This window comes from Leucoraja erinacea, chromosome 34, assembly GCF_028641065.1.
Source record: "Leucoraja erinacea ecotype New England chromosome 34, Leri_hhj_1, whole genome shotgun sequence".
Lineage (NCBI taxonomy): Eukaryota > Metazoa > Chordata > Chondrichthyes > Rajiformes > Rajidae > Leucoraja > Leucoraja erinaceus.
The window spans coordinates 3,055,464-3,078,100 of record NC_073410.1 but is presented as its reverse complement, the minus strand read 5'-3'; the positions used below and the strand labels follow the sequence as shown (position 1 = coordinate 3,078,100).

At 38.5% G+C, this 22,637-nt stretch overlaps 1 protein-coding gene across 5 annotated transcripts in view; it reads right to left on the bottom strand.

Annotated features, from left to right (window-relative positions):
- parga (poly (ADP-ribose) glycohydrolase a) overlaps window positions 1–22,637 on the bottom strand; it is a 97,149-nt gene that overhangs the window by 30,488 nt on the left and 44,024 nt on the right. For all 5 annotated transcript variants that reach the window (XM_055661652.1, XM_055661653.1, XM_055661651.1 and 2 more), the window contains 4 exons: window positions 13,318–13,397; window positions 11,660–11,720; window positions 7,033–7,108; window positions 3,124–3,271 (listed from right to left, as the gene is read on the bottom strand). In XM_055661652.1, coding sequence (XP_055517627.1) covers window positions 3,124–3,271; window positions 7,033–7,108; window positions 11,660–11,720; window positions 13,318–13,397 — 365 coding nt within the window. The remainder of the gene's footprint in view (window positions 1–3,123; window positions 3,272–7,032; window positions 7,109–11,659; window positions 11,721–13,317; window positions 13,398–22,637) is intronic.

Sequence of the window (22,637 nt, the reverse complement as noted above, 5' to 3'; positions counted from 1 at the left end):
GTATAACCTTCAAGAAAAATTTATTCCTATGAAGAAAAAAAGGGGTAAGGGTAAGAACAGTCAGCCATGGCTCAGTAAAACTATAAAGGATAGTATTCGGCTGAAGGCAAGGGCATATAAGGTAGCCAGAGATAGTGGAAGGGTAGAGGATTGGGAAGCATTTAAAGGTCAGAAAAAAATAACTAAGAGATTAATTAAGACGGGGAAAATAGACTATGAAAGGAATTTAGCGAACAACATAAAAACTAATAGTAAGAGTTTTTATAGCTATATAAAAAGAAAAAGGGTGGCTAAGGTGAACGTTGGTCCATTGGAGGGTGAGACTGGAGAGTTGTTGGTGGGGAACATGGAAATGGCAAAGGCATTAAACGAGTATTTTGTATCAGTCTTCACCATAGAAGACACAAAAAATATTCCAACGCTGGATAAACAGGGGGCGGTAGGAATGGAGGAGCTTAATACTATTAAGATCACCAAGGAGGTGGTATTAGGGAAATTAATGAGACTGAAGGAGGATAAATCCCCTGGGCCTGATGGATTACATCCAAGGGTCTTGAGGGAGATAGCGGTGGGGATTGTGGATGCATTGGTGATAATTTTCCAAAACTCCCTGGAGGCAGGAACGGTCCCAGTGGATTGGAAAATGGCCAATGTAACACCTATATTTAAAAAAGGAAGTAAACAGAAGGCGGGTAACTATAGACCGGTTAGTCTAACATCGGTGGTGGGTAAAGTGTTAGAGACAATTATTAAAGAAACACTAACGGGGCACTTGGATAAACATGACTTCATCGGACAGAACCAACATGGTTTTGTGAAGGGGAAGTCCTGTTTAACGAATCTGCTCGAATTCTTTGAGGAAGTAACAACCCGAGTGGATAAAGGGGAACCGGTGGATGTGGTATACTTGGACTTCCAAAAGGTTTTTGACAAGGTGCCACATAAGAGACTATTGCTAAAAATAAAAAATTATGGGATTGGTGGTAATATATTAGCATGGGTAGAGGATTGGCTAACAAATAGGAAGCAGAGAGTGGGGATAAATGGTTCATACTCGGGATGGCAACCGGTAACTAGCGGGGTTCCGCAAGGGTCGGTGCTGGGACCCCAGTTGTTCACAATTTATATAAATGATTTGGAGGAGGGAACCAAGTGTAATATATCAAAATTTGCGGGACGATACAAAAATGGGAGGAAAAGTAGGGGATGAGGAGGATAGGAAGAGTCTGCAAAAGGATATAGATAAGCTAGGTGAGTGGGCAAACAACTTGGCAGATGAAATTTAATACTAATAAATGTGAAGTCATTCACTTTGGGAAAAAAAATGATAGGGCAAGTTATTTTCTAAATGAGGAGGAGCTGCGTTGTAATGCAACGCAAAGGGATCTAGGGGTATTAGTACATGAATCACTGAAAGTTAGTATGCAGGTGCAGCAAGCAATCAGGAAGGCCAATGGAGTTTTGGCCTTTATTGCTAGGGGGATTGAGTATAAAAACACGGAGGTCTTGCTGCAGCTGTACACAGTATTAGTGAGACCACATTTGTAATACTGTGTACAGTTCTGGGGTCCATACTTAAGAAAGGATGTACTAGCCCTGGAGGCAGTGCAGCGAAGGTTTACAAGATTAATTCCTGCAATGAGGGGATTGACATATGAGGAAAGGTTAAGTAGGCTGGAACTCTACTCTTTGGAGTTTAGAAGAATGAGAGGCGATCTCATTGAAACATATAAGATCGTGAGGGGCCTTGATCGGGTGGATGCACCGAGGATGTTCCCAATGATCGGGGAAACTAGAACTAGGGGACATAGTTGCAGAATAAGGGGGGGCTCTTTTAAAACTGAGATGAGGAAGAACTTCTTCACCCAGAGGGTGGTTAATTTATGGAATTCACTGCCCCAGGGAGCAGTGGAAGCAGAAACTTTAAATATATTTAAGACTAAAATAGATGGTTTTTTAGCTGCCAAGGGGATAAGGGGCTACGGGGAGAGGGCAGGGATATGGACCTAGGTATGGTTAGTATAGTAAGACCTGAGTGATCTCCTGGACAAGTGTCGATCGCCTAGATTGGGGTCGGAGAGGAATTTCCCGGATTTTTTTTCCCGAATTGGACCTGGGTTTTTATCCGGTTTTTTGCCTCCCCCAGGAGATCACGAGGTTCTTGGGGTGGAGAGGGGTGATAGCGGTATAAAGGGGAGGGTAGTGTCTTGTGTTCTGTGTCTTGTGTCTACTGTTTGTGGGTAAGTGTGTCTGTTTAGTGTTCAGCCATGAGCGAATGGCGGTGCGGGCTCGATGGACCTGGTGGTCTGCTCTCGCACCTACTTTCTATGTTTCTATGTTTCTATCTATAGGAGATGTTGCCTCAAAAAGGCAGCTAGCAACATCAAGGACTGACGCTCTCATTTCACTCCTGCCATCGGGAAGTAGGTACAGGAGTCTAAGACCTCCATGTTCAGGAATAACAACATTTAACAGACATTTTCAGAGATACATGGATAGGAAAGGTTTAGAGGGATATGGACTAAACACAGGCAGGGTGGCAAGGACAAGTTGGGCTGAAGGGCCTGTTTCCGTGCTGTATGACTCTCTGAGATGCTCGTCAACAAATATTTGGCAATGTCGGGTCAACATTGGAGGTCAAAACAGAGAAGGTCAGAATGGGAATTGCAGTAAAGTTAGTTTATCAATTTTGGGGAAGGATTACTCCTGCCATTTTTTTCTTCACAACACTGCTAACAGATATTAACAACTTACATTAGAAACATTGTTCTATGGTGTAGAAATGCAAAATATGAAAAAGGGAATCACTACACAATAAAGCAATCTAGAGAAAGCGATCTACAGAACTATCTCATTGACTGTGGTGCAAAAAATGTATTAAAAGGTTTAAATCAATTCTTTCCAAAAACATCAACTAAACTATATTTGAAGTAGAATTAATATTCAGAAATATACCAAGTTCTAACAAGATTTATTATATCTAGTTACAATTATGAAAAAACAAAGGCAAGTAGTTTTGTTAGCTTTAAATGATGCCTCTTTACATTATGAAACAAAATAATTAGATACAATTTGCAACGTTATAAAATATTATATTAACCACTCCAAGAACAGAAAACCAACCGGTAATGATGAGACATTCATTGTGGTCCAAGGCTTCTGTAAACAGTCGTGAAACAATGAGTTCCGGGTTTATTAAAAAACGTATTTCTTCCTGCACAAGGCCACTCCGTGTGACACCACCTCCGACAAATTTATTTGCAAAGTCCACCTGCAAAGAAAGATAGATTACATGTTTAATCTTTCGGTTTTGGGGTAAACCACTCCATGCAATGCCAACTTCCTACAAACATCGGTACACCATAGCATAGATGGAGCATCTTGGTCTGCATGGACAAGTTGGGCCGAAGGGCCTGTTTCCATGCTCTATAACCATGACACATGGGTGTGTATTCTGGGTTTGGAATGTCCATTAGGGCTATTATAAAACAGCAGATGTTTGTATAAATAAGAATATTACCTGTGCTTAGATTGAGTGAAAATGCAGTGGAATGATGAGAAGGAATTGAATTCCAATGCCTTGTTATCAAGCTTGGAGTTATGATCTTTCCAAATGGCTTCTTCAAGTGTACATTTTATCCAATTTCAATGAATAATTTCAACTTCACTTGGGTTATTATCAAATTATTGCCCAGGCTGATGAAATAGGTTGTTCACTTGCACAAATTACATAAGAACAAAATAAAACGGGGGTAGGGGTAAGCCACTCAGCCCCTCAATATCCCCGCAATTTCTCCGCAATCCCAATGATCCCGCCTCTGTGCTCCTTGATGTTGAGAATTCCTGAAATTCTACCAACAGAGGATGGCAGGGTTTCTGCATACGTCACTTTTAACTGGCCATCCGCCCTTCTCATTCTAGATTCTGCCATGAGTGGAAACATCTCAACGTCTACCTCGTCCTGCCGCCTCAGGATCTAGTATTTCAATAAGATGACCCCTCATCCTTCCAAACTCCAAAGAATATAGATCTTGTAAGTGGAACAGTACACGTTAATTAACAATACCCATTAAGGAATCACTGTCCGTGCCCTGCATTTCACAAATTCAGTCCAGTTGATAAACTTCACAACTAACCAATGTGAACAATAACAAAGCAACATGCGACTGGCTAATGGTTTAAGTCAACACAAATCAGCCAAAACTGGGAGCTAATTGGTTTCCAATTATACTCTGCAGCTTTGTTAATTTATATTAATTTACTTCTTACCCTATCCATTGAATGTCTGGCTTATTGAACACTTTTGCTTTGTAATGCATTTAGCTCTAACAGATACTTAAAAATAACCTATTAAAGACAAACCGAACGAAAACCATTTCTACGCCCCAATAGGGACTCTTAAAAGTTTTGATCAAAAGTGCAATCATTATTCAACACATTATTTCCTGGAAATATTCTTCTAGCATGATGAATAAGATCACCAAGCCTAGAGTACAACTACACTCACAGTCAGCGGGATCTGTTGGGCTCTGTTCCACGCTAGATGCAGGAAACATGTTCCCGATGTTGGGGGAGTCCAGAACCAGGGGCCACAGTTTAAGAATAAGAGGTGGGCCATTTAGAACAGAGATGAGGAAAAACTTTTTCACACCGAGTTGTGAATTTGTAGAATTCACTGCCTCAGAAGGCAGTGGAGGCCGATTCACTGGATGCATTCAAGAGAGAGTTGGATTGTCTTCTATCATTTATGACCCAGTCATATTCACTAATCAGAATTTAATAATGGATGAGATTGAACTAAATTTGAAATAAACAGAAGTAAAAATGTTGCTGTTCAAAAAGAAATGTGTTTCATTTGCTCACGTTTTCCATAGGTTTTTAATATTCAGCATTATAGAGTCATGTAGTTATACAGCTTGGAAACAGGGCCCTCGGCCCAACACATCCTTGCAATTTAAATTTACCCACCTTTGGGCCATAGTGCTCTCAGTTGTAGGTGAATTTCTCTGCGGTATAACAGTTTTTCAAAAACATACTATTGACATATAATTATATGTCATATTCAATAGACTCAACCACGGGTCCCAAATAAGCACTATTTTCAATTCTGTTCCCCAATGCATTATCTACTGCCCATAAGCTAAGAATGAAAATGCCTTCCCCCCCCCCCCCCCCCCCCCCCCCCCCCACCATGTCACACAAATGAATATAGGACGATGTAGGGAAAGAAGGACTGCATACTCCATGCTGTCACTGTTTGGCATCAATATAATCTGAAGTGAAAGATTAAAGACAAATCGGTCTTCTCATATTTAATGCCAAATCAATAAAGCTCCCAATTTCAGGCTGTAAGGGTTAATTGGCAGACTCACACTTCTGGGCTTCAGATTAAATCTGCACTTCTGCAAATCAGTTCTGATGCTGTCATGTTGAGAGCACAGAGTCCTTTAAAAGCTCTCTGCACATTCAAAGAAAAAAAGGGAGCAAACTGATGTGAGGCTATGATCCCATCACAGCTTTGCTCTGGTCTGCGACTTGCCAGATGACAGCTGCCATTGCAGTTCCTTCAAGCATGCTAAAATGAAGTGTTGAAATGATGGAGATTGCCGAGGGCCTAACATTTTTCAATGACCAGTGGCATCTTCAATTTTTTTGTAATTCATTCAAATTTGCGGCAAGCATACAGTGCACTTTTAAAAGGCATTGCATTATTCAGATTCTAATCTGTATCCCTCGGCAACTCGAGAAGCACTTTTCATTTCTCATCTCTGATCATCACATTAAACTGGACAGGCTAAAAAATTACACAAACCACTTAATTCTTGATAACTTGATATTTTGTTACCAAATTGTGCATTTCTTGAAATAATATCTTACGAGAACAGGGGGTCTGGAATTATAACAATATTGCACTAAATTCTTAAGGCTTTACAAATATTGTGCAACAGACTATCTACCTTTTTGATGCTACCAAAGACTACTAGACGTCAGACTTTGATCTATATTAAAAAGTTAATCCTCGGTGCAGTATGATAAATCATTTGCGGTACTTCATGGAATAGAAGACACAATTCTCTTGACTGCATTTGGTTCAATTCCCTTGTGTTACATGTCTATGCATTATCCTATTAGGCATATCTCTCTAGCTCTATGAAAATCAAATACAATATATCCAGCTGTTTTCTTTTTCCTGTCCATCTTTTCCCCACCAGGAGAGAAAAAATTAGGCTGATGGTTTCAACCACCTGGTGGTGGAATAGCTGACACCTGTCTTTAAGCTTTGCCTCAGTGAATAGTGAACTCTGAGGAATAGTAGAAACAGCAGACTTATCACAGTAGTTGGTAGACCCATAAACCAACCACAAGCAACAGGCAACAGGACATCACTCAGACTGCAATAATAATTCAACAGCAAAAAAAGACGACTGCAGCAATTTAAAATCAGCCTCCCTATGTACAGATCTACTGCCATTTAATAAGAAAAAATGGGTTACAAGAAAGACTTGTGAATCTAAGTTCGCAATTTAAATTTCAATTGCCCTCCACATGATACCTTTGATCAAGAAGTGTCATGGGTGAATTCACACATAGATGGGTTAAAGGCACAACAAATGTTTGAGAAAGGACTGTATATATATCACTGGAACTCAAAGAAACAGTTGTATCTAAATGAAGATACAAGGAACAGCAGATGCTGGAATCTGGAGCAAAAAAACAAAGTGCTGGAAGAACTCTGTTGGTTCAATGAGTCTGAAGAGGGGTTCTGACCTGAAATGTTGTCTGTCTATTTCCCTCCATAGATGCTGCCTGACCCACTGAGTAATGACAGAGTCTAATTACAAATGTTCTACGTGTAAAGTGAAATATTAAACTAACATTTGCTTTGTAATTAAGATTTGCATGGATCTTTGCCTATACTCTTACAAGCAATAATGTACAATGAAATATTTAAATGTTATTGCTTGAATAAATGCAATGTTGGTGATCAATTACATTTATCATTCAATGTATGTATAATTATTATATTTCTACCTGTAACATCCCACGTCCATTGTCTTCAATTGTACCTTCACACGTTATGTGTAGTCTCGTCAACTTCTTTGTAGACCTGTCGGAAAAAAATATCTTATTCATTCAATCAGGTCACCAAGGAGTGGTCACGCTGCTTAAAATTTATAACTAGGGATCTTTGGCCACTCTGGATACTTATCGATATTGGTTTAGTATTATTAATGTCACACGCATCAGGATACAGTGAAAAATATGCAGCGTGCTGTCCAGGCAAATCATGCCATACAATAAACAAGAGTGTAGAATATAGAGAAAGTGTTTGATTAAAAGTAAATGCAAAGGCTGTAACGAGAGATAGAACAGGCCCTTTGGCCCACAATGTCTGTGCCCAACATGATGGCCAGACCCAATCTTTTATGCCTGCACATGATCCATTCCTGCTATATCTATATACCCCAATCATCGCCCCGGGCAGCGTATTCCAGGCACTCACTGTTCTCTGTGTAAAAAACACTTGCCCCGCACATCTCCTTTAAAGTTTGCCCCCCTCTCCTTAAAGCTATGGGCTCCAGTATTTGATTTTTCCATGCTACGAAAATGTTCATAGCCTACCTTCTCTATGCCCCTCATATTTATATATACCTCTATTAAGTCTCCCTGCATTCCAAAGAAAACTATCCAAGTCTGTCCAACGCCCTCCTGTAGCTAATACCCCCGAATCCAGGCATCATTCTGGTAAACCTCCTCTGTAACCTTCCCAAAGCTTCCACGTCCTTCCTTTCATGGAGTAACCAGAACTGCACGCAATACTCCAAGTGCGACCTAACAAAGGTCCTATAAAGCTGCACCTTGACTTCCTGACTCTTATCCTCAGTGCCCTGACGAATGAGGACAAGCGTTCCATATAGAAACATAGAAAATAGGTGCAGGAATAGGCCATTCGGCCCTTCGAGCCAGTACTGCCTTTCAATATGATCATGGCTGATCACCCAAAATCAGTTCCTGCTTTTTCCCTTTATTCCTTGATTCCTTTATCCCTAAGAGCTAAATCTTACTCTTTCTTGAAAACAACGTTAATTGTCCTCCACTGCCTTAAAAAAAAAAAAAATTGTCCTTCACTGACTTCTGTGGCAGAGAATTCCACAGATTCACAACTCTCTGCGTGAAAATGTTTTTCCTCATCTCAGTCCTACATGGCCGATCCCTTATTCTTAAACTGTGACCCCTGGTTCTGGACTCCCCCAATATCGACAAACATTTTTCCTACATCTAGCCTGTCCAATCCTTTAAGAATTTTATATGTTTCTATAAGATCCCCTCTCATCCTAAATTCCAGAGTATACAAGCCCAGTCGACCTATTCTTTCAACATATGTCAGTCCGTTCATCCCGGGAATTAACCTTGTACACCTACGCTGCACTCCCTCAATAGCAATAATGTCCTACTTCAAATTAGGAGACAAAAACTGCACACAATACTCCGGGTGTGGTTTCACCTGGGCCCTGCAGTAGGACCTCCTTGTTCCTAAACTCAAATCCTCTCGTAATGAAGGCCAACATGCCATTAGCTTTCTTCTCTGCCTGCTGAACCTGCATATTTACTTTCCGTGACTGATGTACAAGGACACCCAGGTCTCGTTGTACCTCCCCTTTTCCTAATCTGACTGTGTGTGTGTGTCTGTGTCTGCGGCATGTGCGTGTGGAGGCTGGTTTGCACGATGGGCTGGGCTGCGTTTATAACTCTTTGCATTTTCTTATGGTCGGGTGCAACAGTTACCGTACCAAACTGTGATGCATCCAGATACGATGCTTTCTTTGCTGCACCTGTAATCTGATATTCAAGCATTTTACTAGAATCTACTAATCTTATTTTCTGCTTTTTGCTTTAATCTGCCATTTGTTCCTGTCTAATATTTTATTGATAGTGACTGCAAATTTATATTCAAAGTAAATTAGCTTACAGTAGAATTCCAAGTCAGCCTTTTTTGCTAACATAAATGCAATGATATTTTTCTTATTCATCTCAAACTATATCTTGGAACTGGTTAGACAGAAATTACCTCTTTCAAAAAAAGGCACCATAAAGGAAATGAAGAAACTTTCAAATGATTAACATGACAATCTGAAATAAAAACCTGGCCAATTATAAACAGAGTAAACAGCGGACAATAGCTTGGTTCTAAAATTAAGCACGGCATTAAAACAATTTGCACAAATCAAAACATAATTACATTGCTGTTAATCACATTACCTTTTCCGAGAACAAAATATGGAAAAAATATCCAAGTATATCCTTCCAAAGCCCCATGTCCGTGTTTAGATTGTCATGCTGAATGCATTTTTAAGTACACTAAAGGTATAACTTTTCATTAAGTATGGACAAATTCATGCCTTTAAAGGAGATTGAAGCTGGTTATACCCAGGGAAATAAGTGCTGGAAAACCTTGATCTTTGTGCACTTATAAATTACATCGGGATCACACATGCAAATACATTCAGCGTTATTCCTTTCAGAAATGAATTTTCAAAAGGCAAGTTATTGAACTCAAAACAACAGATTGAGTGCCACAATTGAAGATAATGGGTGGATAATGCAAGAGAAGCACTATAAGAAATAATCCTGAGACGTAGTCAAACCATGGAAACAGCCCCTTTGGCTCAACTTGCCCACACCGGCCAACGTTCCATCTATACTCGTCCCACCTGCCTGCATTTGGCCGATATCCCTCTAAACCTGTCCTATCCATGTAGCTGTCTAAATGTTTCTTAAACATTGCAATAGTACCTGCCTCAACTACCTCCTCTGACAGCTTGTTCCACATACCCACTATCTTTTATGCGAAAAAGTCACCCCTCGGGTTCTTATTAAATCTTTCCCTCCTCACCATAATCCTATGTCCTCTGTTTCTCAATTCCCCTACTCTGGGCAAGAGACTGTGTGTCATCCCGATCTATTCCTCTCATGATTTTGTACACCTCTATAAGATTACCCCTCATCCTCCTATGCTCCAAGAAATAGAGTCCTAGCCTGCTCAACCTCTCCCTATAGCTCAAGCCTTCGAGTCTTGGCAAGATCCTTGTAAATCTTCTCTGCACCCTTTCCAGCTTGACAACATTAATAAACTAAACTAGATAAACGTACATAAACTATTGTACTAAAGCAGTACCCGCTGAATGGAAAGAGCAAGTTAAAAACCAAGCAGCCAATAATAGGTTACCTAATTAATATGTTTTACATTAGGACTCAAAAGTAAGTGACTGCAATTTCTTTGAAATACTAATTTCGTCAATGGGTACATTCGGATTTACATCATAAAGTGAGTTAGAAAAGTAAGGTGATCCACTTTTCTCAGTTTCTTTCCTCATCTTGTAAGTGAACAGTTCCCACTTTTAACAGGTGGATATCTCACATTCCATCTCCGCTTAGATCCTCTCACTCTACCTTCTATGTATTAGTTATTTTCTGTAGTTCATAATACGGGAACATTGTCAGACCAAGGAATTAACATTGGCAATGTAATATTACATTTTTTCTACAAAAATTTAAAACTAGGCAGGTTTTGTTCCGGAAAAGTTAACTTTTCAAAAGGGTTACAGCATACTATAGCCCATGTGCAACACATTACTATACATCAGTAATTCTATTTCATCTATTTCTTAATATATATTATTAGCAGACTACCCTCAAGTAGAAAGGTATTTCACATCAGGACTTCTTTGAAGCGTAGAAATTGAACATATATAATGGAACGGTGCTAAATGCACTGCAGGAATTGTACTGGCTTTCTTTGCTTACTATTTAGCAATCCCATCCTTTGTCTATTCCTCCGAGACCTTTTAACTGATGTGAATGCTTGTGTTTCATTGCTTATACTTGCAATGGAACCCTGAAGGTACATGTCTCTGGTGCACTTTAGTGAATTAAATACACAGTCTAACAACGCTACAGGAGTGGGATGCTGCCTCTCAACGTGTCTTCTTTAAATCACATTGCTCTTAAGTAAACTCTAAAATCACCTCCTTAAGGCTATCCATTTGTCAAGCACTAACAGCAACTAAACAAAAACAAATTCTTGCAACATTCTGATTTATGACATTAGTCCTTTTTATTCTATATTTCAATGCCAAATCACAGCAGATGTCAGTTAAAAAAAATTACATATATTTAATGTGTAGGAAGGAACTGCAGATGCTGGTTTACACCGAAGATAGACAAAAAATGCTGGAATAACTCAGCGGGTCAGGCAGCATCTTTCTGCCTTCTGGATCCTGAATCTGGATCCTTCTCTCCAGGGATGCTGCCTGTCCCAGCATGTTGTGTACATATATTTAGTGTATGCTTTTAAGGAATCAGTTTCTTTATATTAGTTAGTTTCTTCTGAAATTTTACTTTTGTCTACTAACAAGGAAAATAAACAACTGTGCTCTTTCATTAATGCTTAATCTAAACCACAATTCAAAGCTATTTAATGACAAACATCCTGAGAGTCGGAAAATTATAACATTTAAGCGTGATTGGATTAATGACAGTAACTTTCCACAACAGAATTACACTGAATACAGTCACACCATGCTAATATGTAAGCTTAGATAATGGTAGGTGGGTTGAAATTGCCCATACAAAATTGTTGATAAAGCTAGTTTATTACCGTTCCCATTCCGGAAAGTTCTGTAGACACTGTCTCTGAAAAGTTACTAGACCAGTGGGCTCTATGAGAATAAAAAAAATCATTAAAGTGACATCAAAATGATACATACAAATAAATATTCTCATTAAAGTGTAGCATTGTTTGATATGTATATTTTAACCTTCCAATTTACCCAACAGAAAATTATCATTACAATTATTGTTCAAATCCCCTTTTCAAAGGTGCTGGCCCAGAATTTGTCGCTCGGAGAAAACCCACGCAGGTCACGGGGAGAACGTACAAACTCTGTACAGACAGCACCCGTAGTCGGGATCAAGGCCAGGTCTCCGGAGCTGCAAGTGCTGCAAGGCAGCAACTCTACCACTGCGCCACTGTGCCGCCCTGAGTAACTTGTCAATGACCATGTAATGGCAAGGAACTGTAGATGCTGGTTTACCAAAGAAACACACAAAATGCTGGAATAACTCAACAGGTCAGGCAGCATCTCTGGAGAATATGGATAGGTGATGTTTCGGATCGGAACCTCTCTTCAGACTGAACTTCAGAATGTGCAAGTTTTGTTGTCCATAGAGCAGATATGGAGAAGCCAAATGGCCTAATATGCCTCTACTTCTTATCTTATGTTCTCATATTACCTGGTCGTTATATGGCTTTATGTCATCATTAGGATGTATAGATCTGTATGGACACAAAAAGATGGAGTAACTCAGCAGGTCAGGCAGCATCTCTGGAGAAAAGGAATAGATGACATTTCGGGTCGAGACCCTAAGAAGGGCCTCGACCCGAAACGTCACCTATTCCTTTTCTCCAGAGATGCTCTCTGACCTGCTTACTCCAGTTTTTTGTGTCTATTTTCAGATTAAAGCAGCATCTGCAGTTCCTTCTGACACATCCTATAAATCTGTTAACATATACATCAGGATGGTATATCAGAAAATATGATGTTTCTCCAAACCGATATCATATTTTAAACTCAAACGATTTATTTTAAAACATCCGAGCGTTATTAGCGAGAGGTCATATTTTTATTTTGCCTCACTTTAAATACTTTTTTTGCATTGGCCTTTTTCCCTCAGATGTATCAAAAGACTTATTATGCAGAAAGCGCCTTAAACATCCACTTTACCACCGATGTAGGTGGCCTGCCTTCTGGAAGAGATCTGAGACCTAGCTGATTGAAGGATTGAATACTCAACCCAACATTCAAAATTCCATTTATAAATTGTAGTTTTAGTCAATCTTACAGTTATTTTAAAAACTAACAAGATTTTGAAAGGATGCTTTCTTAATCGAAAATCTAACATTATGTTCCTTGTGTTTGCTTTTATAACCCAATGTCACTCTCAAAACAAGTGGTCAGAAGCATGATGCAAGAGGAACTGGGGCTGTTTCTGGATTCATGGTCAGGACAAAGATATTGATTTCTCTTCGCAACCTTTATATAAAGGCTAAGTTGAGAATTTCAGACATGCAGACTCAAGAAAATGAAACATTTCATTACTGTATGGCCTTCAATTTCTATATATTTAAATCCTATTGCCATCTTTATAGGATTTCACCTGTGATTGTGAATTAATGTCTCTATCTTTCAACTTTATTTTATTTGCAAAAACATTAATGAATAATATTATTGCTTAATCTTAGCAACTTGAACTTACTTTTCTCTGTGACTTTTCTGAAATAACAAAACAGTGTTTTGAGCTTTTCAGCTTTCTTGTGTGAAGATCCTTCAAACAATCTGAGAAGATAATTAAGGCAATATTTAAGAAAACGAATAGCTTACAGAAAAGAAAAAGAAAAAAAAAATTAAAATTTGCATAGATGGCTCAATGCACGACAAACACAAAGCTGTCTATAAATGACTTTTGCTGCAATAACCTTCAATATTGTAATGAAACGTAACAAGTATTTGAACTGTAACAAAGAACTTCACGTCAATTCTCATCATATGTTGAAAAGTCTTTAAAACATGAACATTCTGAATGAATTGTGCACTTTCATGCTTATTAAATTTTGTATTAATGCCTCCTCCTTCATGCAAAATAACCAAATACTCCATCTGAAAACCTTGAATGTCTTCTGTGTCTGATCCCAAGTAAATGCTAATCTTGTATATGGCAAGCATTTCCTCCATCGTGCAGCGGCACAGGTTATTTGGTTGCTTTCTGCATCATGTCATTGTTCCGAGATATAAATATCACTCTCAGGACCTTTCAAATAACAAGGCTGGGAATTAAATTGCTAAATCTAGGCTGATGCAGTAAAAGCCCTTCAGGCTAGAGATATAATTTCCGAAAGCTGATTCCAATATACGACAGATTTCATTGCCAAACTAAAGTGACATGATGTTTTTCATCAGGTGAGTGAATTGCTGCATGCCTTATGGACAAGCCATTTCCTCTGATAGAAGATGGCCTTCAGGACAATGAAACTTCCAGAGTAATCCCTACTCCAATTACTTGCAGTTGGTAGTGACAACATTATTTAAAACTGGTAACAGAATATTACACCTCATTTCTGGTGTTACTTATAATAAATTCACGATGTGCTAAAATGATTACGTTATTTCCAATTTGCTTACTCATATATTTAACGTATCCATGCTTTCCTCAAGACCTGTATACTCCAATGCTCTTTCAATTAATTATACTGCTATATAAGCAAGCTATTTTCAAGTAGCAATTCTCAAGATTGGTTTTCATATTTTCATTCTTTATTGCAAGAATATCTATCGGGAATATTTTAATGCTGCTAATTGTTCCGTTTACTATGTGTTGCTCAAATGTAATTGTTCAAGGGAACTTTTACCGTTTAAAATTAACCTAAAATTCATGATTAGGTTTTGTACCTGGTAATTTTTTTCATATTTTTATGCGTCAATGTATAACAATTGAAATCCCATTTAGGGCACACGGCCTGTTGCACACATCCATTTTTCTTCAAAGTAGAAACCATTTGGGGTGCAATTATACTGTGATTTGTCTTCCAATGTAAAACGATTTAATTAGAGAAATGTGTCAAACAGAAGTCAATATCTTTCCAAAATGCATTTTGAAAACTCCTTGGGGGAGTGCTTGCATACTTTAGTGTCTTTGGGATCTGACACTCTGTGAAATTAGTTTGGGGGCTATTGTATTGACTCCATATTGGGTTTTCCCATGATGAGAATGCATTCACTGTCTGTGTTCCCAAAGTAAAAATGTTCAGATTCAGATTAGTTTATTGTCTTATCCAACAAGGTGCAATAACATGTATTGTTTGCATTAAGTTCACAGAGTAAATACAATATATATACACAGTAATGATAAATACAACACTAAATACAGTGAGTGCAAAACAGCAGAAAGGTGCAAGATTATGGCGCAAAAAAAAGTGTAGTAACAGAATAACCAAATGTGGTAGAATAAAGAGAGACTATAGGGCCTGTCCCACGATGCAAGTTTACCCAAGAGCTCTCCCGAACTTGTGGTAAGTACGTAGAATGTACATAGCGGGTAAGTCGGAGCTCGTGGATGCCTCGTAGCGGCTCGTAATGCTAACGGCAGGTATTCGAGAAACGCGGAAACGCGTGAAGTTTTTTTTCAACAGTGTGAAAAATTCCAGGAGTAAATAAATACTCGTGATGAAGTACCACGAGTTTGATTGTTTTTTTAAACTCGGGAGAGCTCTTGGGTGAACAAGCATCGTGGGACAGGCCCTTATGGCAGCATCTCCAGGAAGGGGATATGAAAGTGGTGATGAGTTCAGGATCATGGACAGCTGTGGGGAAGAAGCTGTTCTTAAAGTCTGGACATTCAAGCTTTCAACCTTCTGTATCTTCTCTCAGAAGGTAGAAGAGAGAAAGGGGGATGGACAGGGTGGCAGGCATCCTTGACAATACCTCAAGCTTTCCTAAATTGTGGGATCGGGACTTTAGCAAAGATTGAATCTCCTAGTCATTCAAAGTTGGTCATAGTACTAGATTGATGATCCAAAGGCAGCAAACAGATAGCCACACCAAACTGAAATTAATGTAATAATTCTGACAGTGTTGATGTTGTCACCAGAAAATAAAAGGAATATATAGCAGGATTGTTCTAAAATCCCAAAACTAAAGTCATGGAAGGGAATCTGTCAGGTTTAGCATGCATATAATGGTGGTGATCCATGCATGCTGAAATGCCACAATTTATGGAAACATCTATACACTATACGACAAAACTGGTACGACTGGTTATGGGTACGAAGGAATTGCAGGTGCTGGTTTAAACCGAAGATAAACTCAAAATGCTGGAGTATCTCTGGAGAGAAGGAATGGGTGATATTTCGGGTCGAAATCCTTCTTCCACCCGAAACATCACCCATTCCTTCTCTCCGGAGATGTTGCCCGTCCCGCTAAGTTACCCCAGCATTTTGTGTCTATCGACTGGTTATGGAATGCCTTCAAATTTCAAACAGGACAGTACAATCACAGGCCAAAGGTCCCTTGGAATTTTGAATAGCGGTGTTTACTACAGTGGTCTTAATACAAGTCAGATGGAAGCCGCAAGTGAAGAAGGGTCTCAACCTGAAACGTCACCCATTCCTTCTCTCCAGAGATGCTGCCTGTCCTGCTGAGTTACTCCAGCATTTTGTGTCTATAAGTCAGATGGAGTTGGTTCGTTAAACGGTGGGGAGACCAGGCTTTATCTTATTGACGGTCCATATCAACATTTTGATTAGTTTTACAAAATTTCCCTAATGGCAATAAAATTAGCGAACTAACACCATTATTATTCTTAAGAATCACAAAGTGACTGGTTAATGATATGCAGTATCTTGTCTCCTCGGTAACAACAGTCCTGCTTTTACCCCCAGATGCTTCCTGTCTTATGATCACCAGCATTTACTTTTTTCTCATTTCAGATTTCCATCATCTGCTGTATTATACCTTTCTATTACAAATATGGGTTGTGTGTGATCAACGATTCCCCGTATGGACATTTTTAGTTGTAACTATTTTTTGTGAAGAGTCAACGCTTCTAGATAAGCCTAAAATAAAATCATTGTGATGATTAATTTAGGGCTGGGCTTATAAGTCACATATCGCAGCACCAGTAGATTTACAAAATCAATTTACACAGATGTCATGGGCAGCAAATATAGCACTGTGTGGAGGGTTCCCAAATTTGATCCAGTGCAAAACTCCAGGTTACTTTGCTGAACAACAGTGTTCCATTTCTCACTGCTTTCCCAGGCATGTTTTTTTTATCCACTGCAGATTTGAGGATATAGAGCTGTTAATCATTCAAGATAGACACAAAATGCTGGAGTAACTCAGCGGGACGGGCAGCATCTTTGGATAGTAGGAATAGGTGACGTTTTGGGTCGAGACCCGTCTAAGTCCGCGAGCATTGCCACTTTCCATTTCACTGCACATCTCGTATGTGACGAATAAACTTGACTTGACTTGACTATACAAGTCTCCGAGATCATTGGCACTTATAGGAGCAAAGACAGTAGAAACTAGCTTGAATATTTAACACAAACCAAAATTAGCCTGATAAGTAATCGGGATAACTGTTTAAATGTGAAAGCACTCAAACAATTACAGGTACCATAAATCAAGAATGCTTGTTCCAATACATTCAATTTTGAAGATTTCTTGTAAGAAATGTAGTTATTTTTGGAGTCACTAATGTCTTTTTGGCACTGCTTTACATCAGAGTACTATACATCTAATTCAATTAGCTCCCGAAGAACACCATGAAGGCCACCCCATCTCGTCTCTGACCTTTTCATTGTCAGTGTGGTGCAACTGCATCAATGCTAATCAAATATATTCCTTTACTTGGATAATCAGAGTCTGATGCAGACAGGACAACGACATCAAATACAGCATTGTTAGTCATTAGTATGAAAAGCACAAACTGAGCAGAAGAAACAATAAAAACAGTACAAGACTGTGTAACAATATTCAGAATTAGCATTCAAATATTTTAGTTATTACGGTATCATTTTTGTTTAGTAAAAATAGTAGGGTGTGTATGTGCGTGTGTATGATAGAAAATGTATTAGGGTTCATGGACCATCAAAGATTAATTATATATTATTCAGTAATATAATGTGATTCAAAAGCTGTTTTTAATCTGTAGTTATGGTAGTGACTGTTTATTTTAGATTAGTAAATCCTTAAAGAATCATCATTCAGACAATATGGACGATCAGTTCATTCAAAAATAACAATGACAAAAGAAAACAAATCCTCAATTATATTTGTATTTGATCAGTTAATGAATACAATATCCCACTTATTGGCTGGATGTATAGTTCATCAGTCAATACATTCCAGCACTTTTTGTTGAATTTAAAAAAACGTAATTTTAGATTCTGCAACTTGATGTCTTTTTCCAAACCCCTGAATAATTTCCAACAAAACAAAAGCATACTTTAAGACATTAATACACACCGATTGTTTTTATTCAAAACCAGATAAGTCAGTCCTAGGTTATGGAACGATTCCATTCCTAAGAAGTGTCTATAATCTGATTTCTCCAAGTCAGAAACATATATTTTGCATTGCTACCCACATCATATCGCTTGGCATATATTTGCTCTGATTCCTTTATTGCATTGAACACTCACTCTAACACACCCCAAATTAACGAATGGAATTATAGATTGTATCTTATCATTAATGGATAAGATACGTTTACTATTGCTATCTTGAAAAATGTTTTAAAATGTATTGGAGTACTTGCATAAAGTTACATTTCTACAAGTCATGTCATCTGTACCCCAAGAAAAAACATATATCCTTAATTTTCTTCCATTTGAGGCCTGCTAAGGTGCTAGCATGTTGCATGCCTCTAGTTAAAATACTAACCTCTAGAATGGGAGGTCTGAATTTGTGTATAATGACACATGCATAAGCACTTTCTTGGGCCAGAAATTATAAAATGCCTTGCAAAAACGGACTTGTCAGGCCTGCTGGTAGCTGCATTATAATTGTGCCCTTACGGAAAGATTTGTTCTCTGGCTGGAGTATATTTATCCATAAACACACAGGGAGCAGCTGCCTAATAAAAGCCAGGAAGCTAAGACGACTATATTTGAACACTTTATGGGCCTTCAACAAAAATTATAATAAGACATTACTCTGTTACTTTATAACTATGTTAGATTAATTGAATTGGTTAATTTACTCTTAAGAATCACCAGATGATGCTCATTACAGCCATAATTAATGTTGTTCTTGGTAATACGTCTTTTATAATCATTTCGTAATACAAAATTGAAAATTATTCTTGATACAACATGTTTCATTACCTTTCCTTCAGGCAAACATGAACGGAAGTGTCTTATGAATGGAATACTCATGCTTATCTGCTTCTCATTCATAACAGAACGTTTTTTACCTCTTCTTCAATGTCACAAATAAGGCTGCTTATTGTAAATGGCAAAACATGCATCGAAAAACAAAATATACCTTGAGCTATTTTTCATTTACATACTGATTTTATCACTAGTTTTAATTTATTAGGAATTTAACCAATATTGTATGCCAAAGTAGTGATGTGTGTTGGTTATATTTTTAAATGCCCTATTATAGATGCATCACTTAGTTAGCCTACATCAAGCCGAGCAATGACTTCTTCCACCATGAGAAGCTACAAAACTTGCAAGCCCTCAGGCACACTCCATCTACTTGCCTATCGTAACTGGAAATGAAATGTTACTCTAGGTGACCTTCTGCAGGCACAGTGAGATGTTCCCAAGATTCCATTCTCGAGATGAAAACAGAAGCTGGAGCAGTCTCGTGCCTCGTGTGATTGGTGTGGCATTCCATAAGATCATGACTGATTTTCTTGTCTTAGTACTACTTCCCTCAATTCCCCTAATATCCAAAAATCAATGATCCTTTCATTGAGAACGCTCCACAGCGAGTTACCAGAGCCATTTTGGGATGAACATTTAGGGATGAACATCTCAACATTACTATAGCCATTCTCATCTCAGTCCTGAAAGGCCGATCCTTATTGTCACACAGCCATTTCCAGTCCTCAGCACTGGAGCTAAAAATCACCTATCATTTCCTCATTTACTATCACATCTTAAGACATATTTAATAATTTCAGGTGGAATCTTGGCAAAGACCTCCTAATTGGTAAACGTGACAATAAGCAAACCGTTGAAACTTTGAAATATCATTTAAAAAAATGTTAGTAATAGCTCGTTGTCTTATCTTTAGACAACGTTTCCTAATTCCACAGCCAACAGGCATCACATGCCTTCGTTATTTGTGTTAGTAAGATTTATGATTCCGATTTCAGATTGATCTAAATGACTTCTCATTTTTATTTAAAATTCTATCACATTATACTCACAGTTCCCTAAAGATTCCTTAATTATCAGAACACCAATTAATTATTTCACTGCACAATGCCAGGTCCAAAATAGCCTGTTCCCTTGTTGGTTCTGCAACATACCCATCTAAACAAAAAACTTTCATACTTTCCGCCATTAATATTACAATTAACATTTCTGATATACTGAAGCATTTAAATAGTGCCAGTGGTCGTTGGTAGCTCCTGCTCCGTGGACATTCAGTGACACAAGTTCCAGGGAGGACATTAACAGGCACACCGCACTGTGAAATAGCAGCAACAACGTTTTGGATCCGCCTGTTCTGCACATATCATCACCAGAAATGTTCCACTTACTGTTAACCTTACTAAGATGCACACAAGGACACAGAGTGCTGGAGTAGCTCAGCAGGTCAGGTAGCATCTCTGGAGAACATGGATAGGTGATGTTTCCTGTCGAGACCCTTCTTCAGACTGTAGTCTGACATACTTTGTGGCAGAGGAGTATGTGCATGGGGCATAAATGCAACTGCCCCCTCCCAAGAAAATGTGGCAACAAGTCTATTTTCTCTTTTTTGTTTCTAGACTATCTTGGGAATTATTTTCATTCTTTGTAGAATAAGAATGAACTAACACGTACATAGCACTATAATATATCAAAGTTAGAACATGCAGTATAGAACATATTAATCAGGGATCATGTCACTACTCGCTTTCCTTTCCAGAAACTAGTTGCAAATGAACATGGTTAAAGTGTGTTATTTTCAAATGAGCCAACTGTGTGGATTAATGGAATTTTATTGTAAGAACAAATTGATACCATTGTATTCAAGAGATCAAATCTGCATCATTTTGTTCAGAATATAAATAACCATTGCATACTCCTTAGAAATATTTAGTTGAGGTCGCCTGAAGACACCAGCATCAGAGCTGCACTGTTTAATCTTGCTGGTCTCTTTAAGGCCTGAAGACTATGTAAATCAGAAGATAAATCTTGTGTTTACCCACCAAATGGCTCCCTGTGGGGAAGCCTGCATGTGGACTCGCATTGAAGCCAACTAGTGTCTATTTGATACGATTCTTGGTTATTGAATTTTCTTTTAAAGACATGCTGTGTTTATCTGTCTTCCATGCACTCAGCTGTGACCAGATGCGTTTTCTTTATGAGCATCATATCTATGCCAATTGGTTTCAAAACATAGATCAATACAATTATTCCAAACCAGGAAAAGGGTCTTAAATTGGTGCGCAATACAACATTACACAATAAAGCACACACAAAGATTTAACCTCATCTCCAAAGCTGTGGGTCAGGTATTCAAGATCAAAATTGGGGGAAGCATGAGCAGGCTCACTCTGCAGGTGAAGGTCTGAATGAGATAAACGCAATGAAGGGAAATGCAGGAAGGACTAGGGGTCCATGCAAGAGAAAATAAAATCTTAAAGACTTGCCTGCAGGAGCATCAAACTCTAGGGTTGCAAACCAATAGTTCTACAGGAGCAGATCTCTCAGGAGATGTCTGAAACCATTCTACAAGCAGGTAGAGCTGCAACCTCCCAGCCCCAGTGAGCAGAATTCAATCCTGACATCCAGTGCTGGTGTTGTGGAGTTTAACACATTTTTTCCGTGACTATGCAGGTTTGCCTTTTTCCTCCCACATTCCAAAGACTGGGTTAATTGGTCACTGTATTTCTGCTCTAGTATGCAATAGAACTTTGGCGTTGGGAATGGCATTGATGGGAATGTGGAGTAAGTAAAATGGGATTAATGTAGGATTGGTGTAAATGGGTGTTTGACATATTCTCTGGCTGAAGGACCTGTACCTATGCTCTCCGACTTTATGGTTGAGTGCTCCAGGTCATTTGTGGACCACTCTCTGCCAAGGTGACAACTAAATGTGTGCTGTTTAGTACCACGACAAATATCCCAGCATCAACATATGCAAGTACATGGATGATCTAGAAACAATTAGGTGTTATAGACACAACGTGTGAAGTAATGTTAACAGGATTTTTGATGAAACTTCAATAGTGCAGATAAAGATGTGCCCTTAGAAAGACATTTCTAAACTATAGAATTTTAGTTTAGAGGGGTATGGGCCAAGCACGGGCAGGTGGACAAGTCAGGGCATCTTGGTGGACATGGGCATGTTGAGGAGTCTATTTCCATGCTGTATGACTATAAATCTATATGCACATACACTATATAATATTCAATTAAAGATATTTTCAAGTATTCTTATGGCTATTACATACACAAATGGTGCTGGGAAACAAAAATGTATTTTCCCCTGTGATTTTGTTTTCTCCAAGCATGATAGCCCCTCCAATTACCTTCTCACACATTCAAGACTGATAGAAATATAATCTGCCTAATAATTCTTCTAGGTACTACATCATGGGGCCTGATGTCAATCGTACACCTGAGTTGCATAAGTAACAATTCACAAGATTCCGCTGTATCTAGACTGTTCCATCTTTATCATTAAATGATTCAATATCCAGACAAACAAGTTAAATTACACTATATCCCATTATATTTCAATGCACTGACAAACGCAAACTCCCCAGAGAAATACTCAAATCAAAGTGTTCTAAATTGTGCAAGAGCTACAATATAGTTTAGATGCTTGTATTCCCTTTTACCTTGTTGT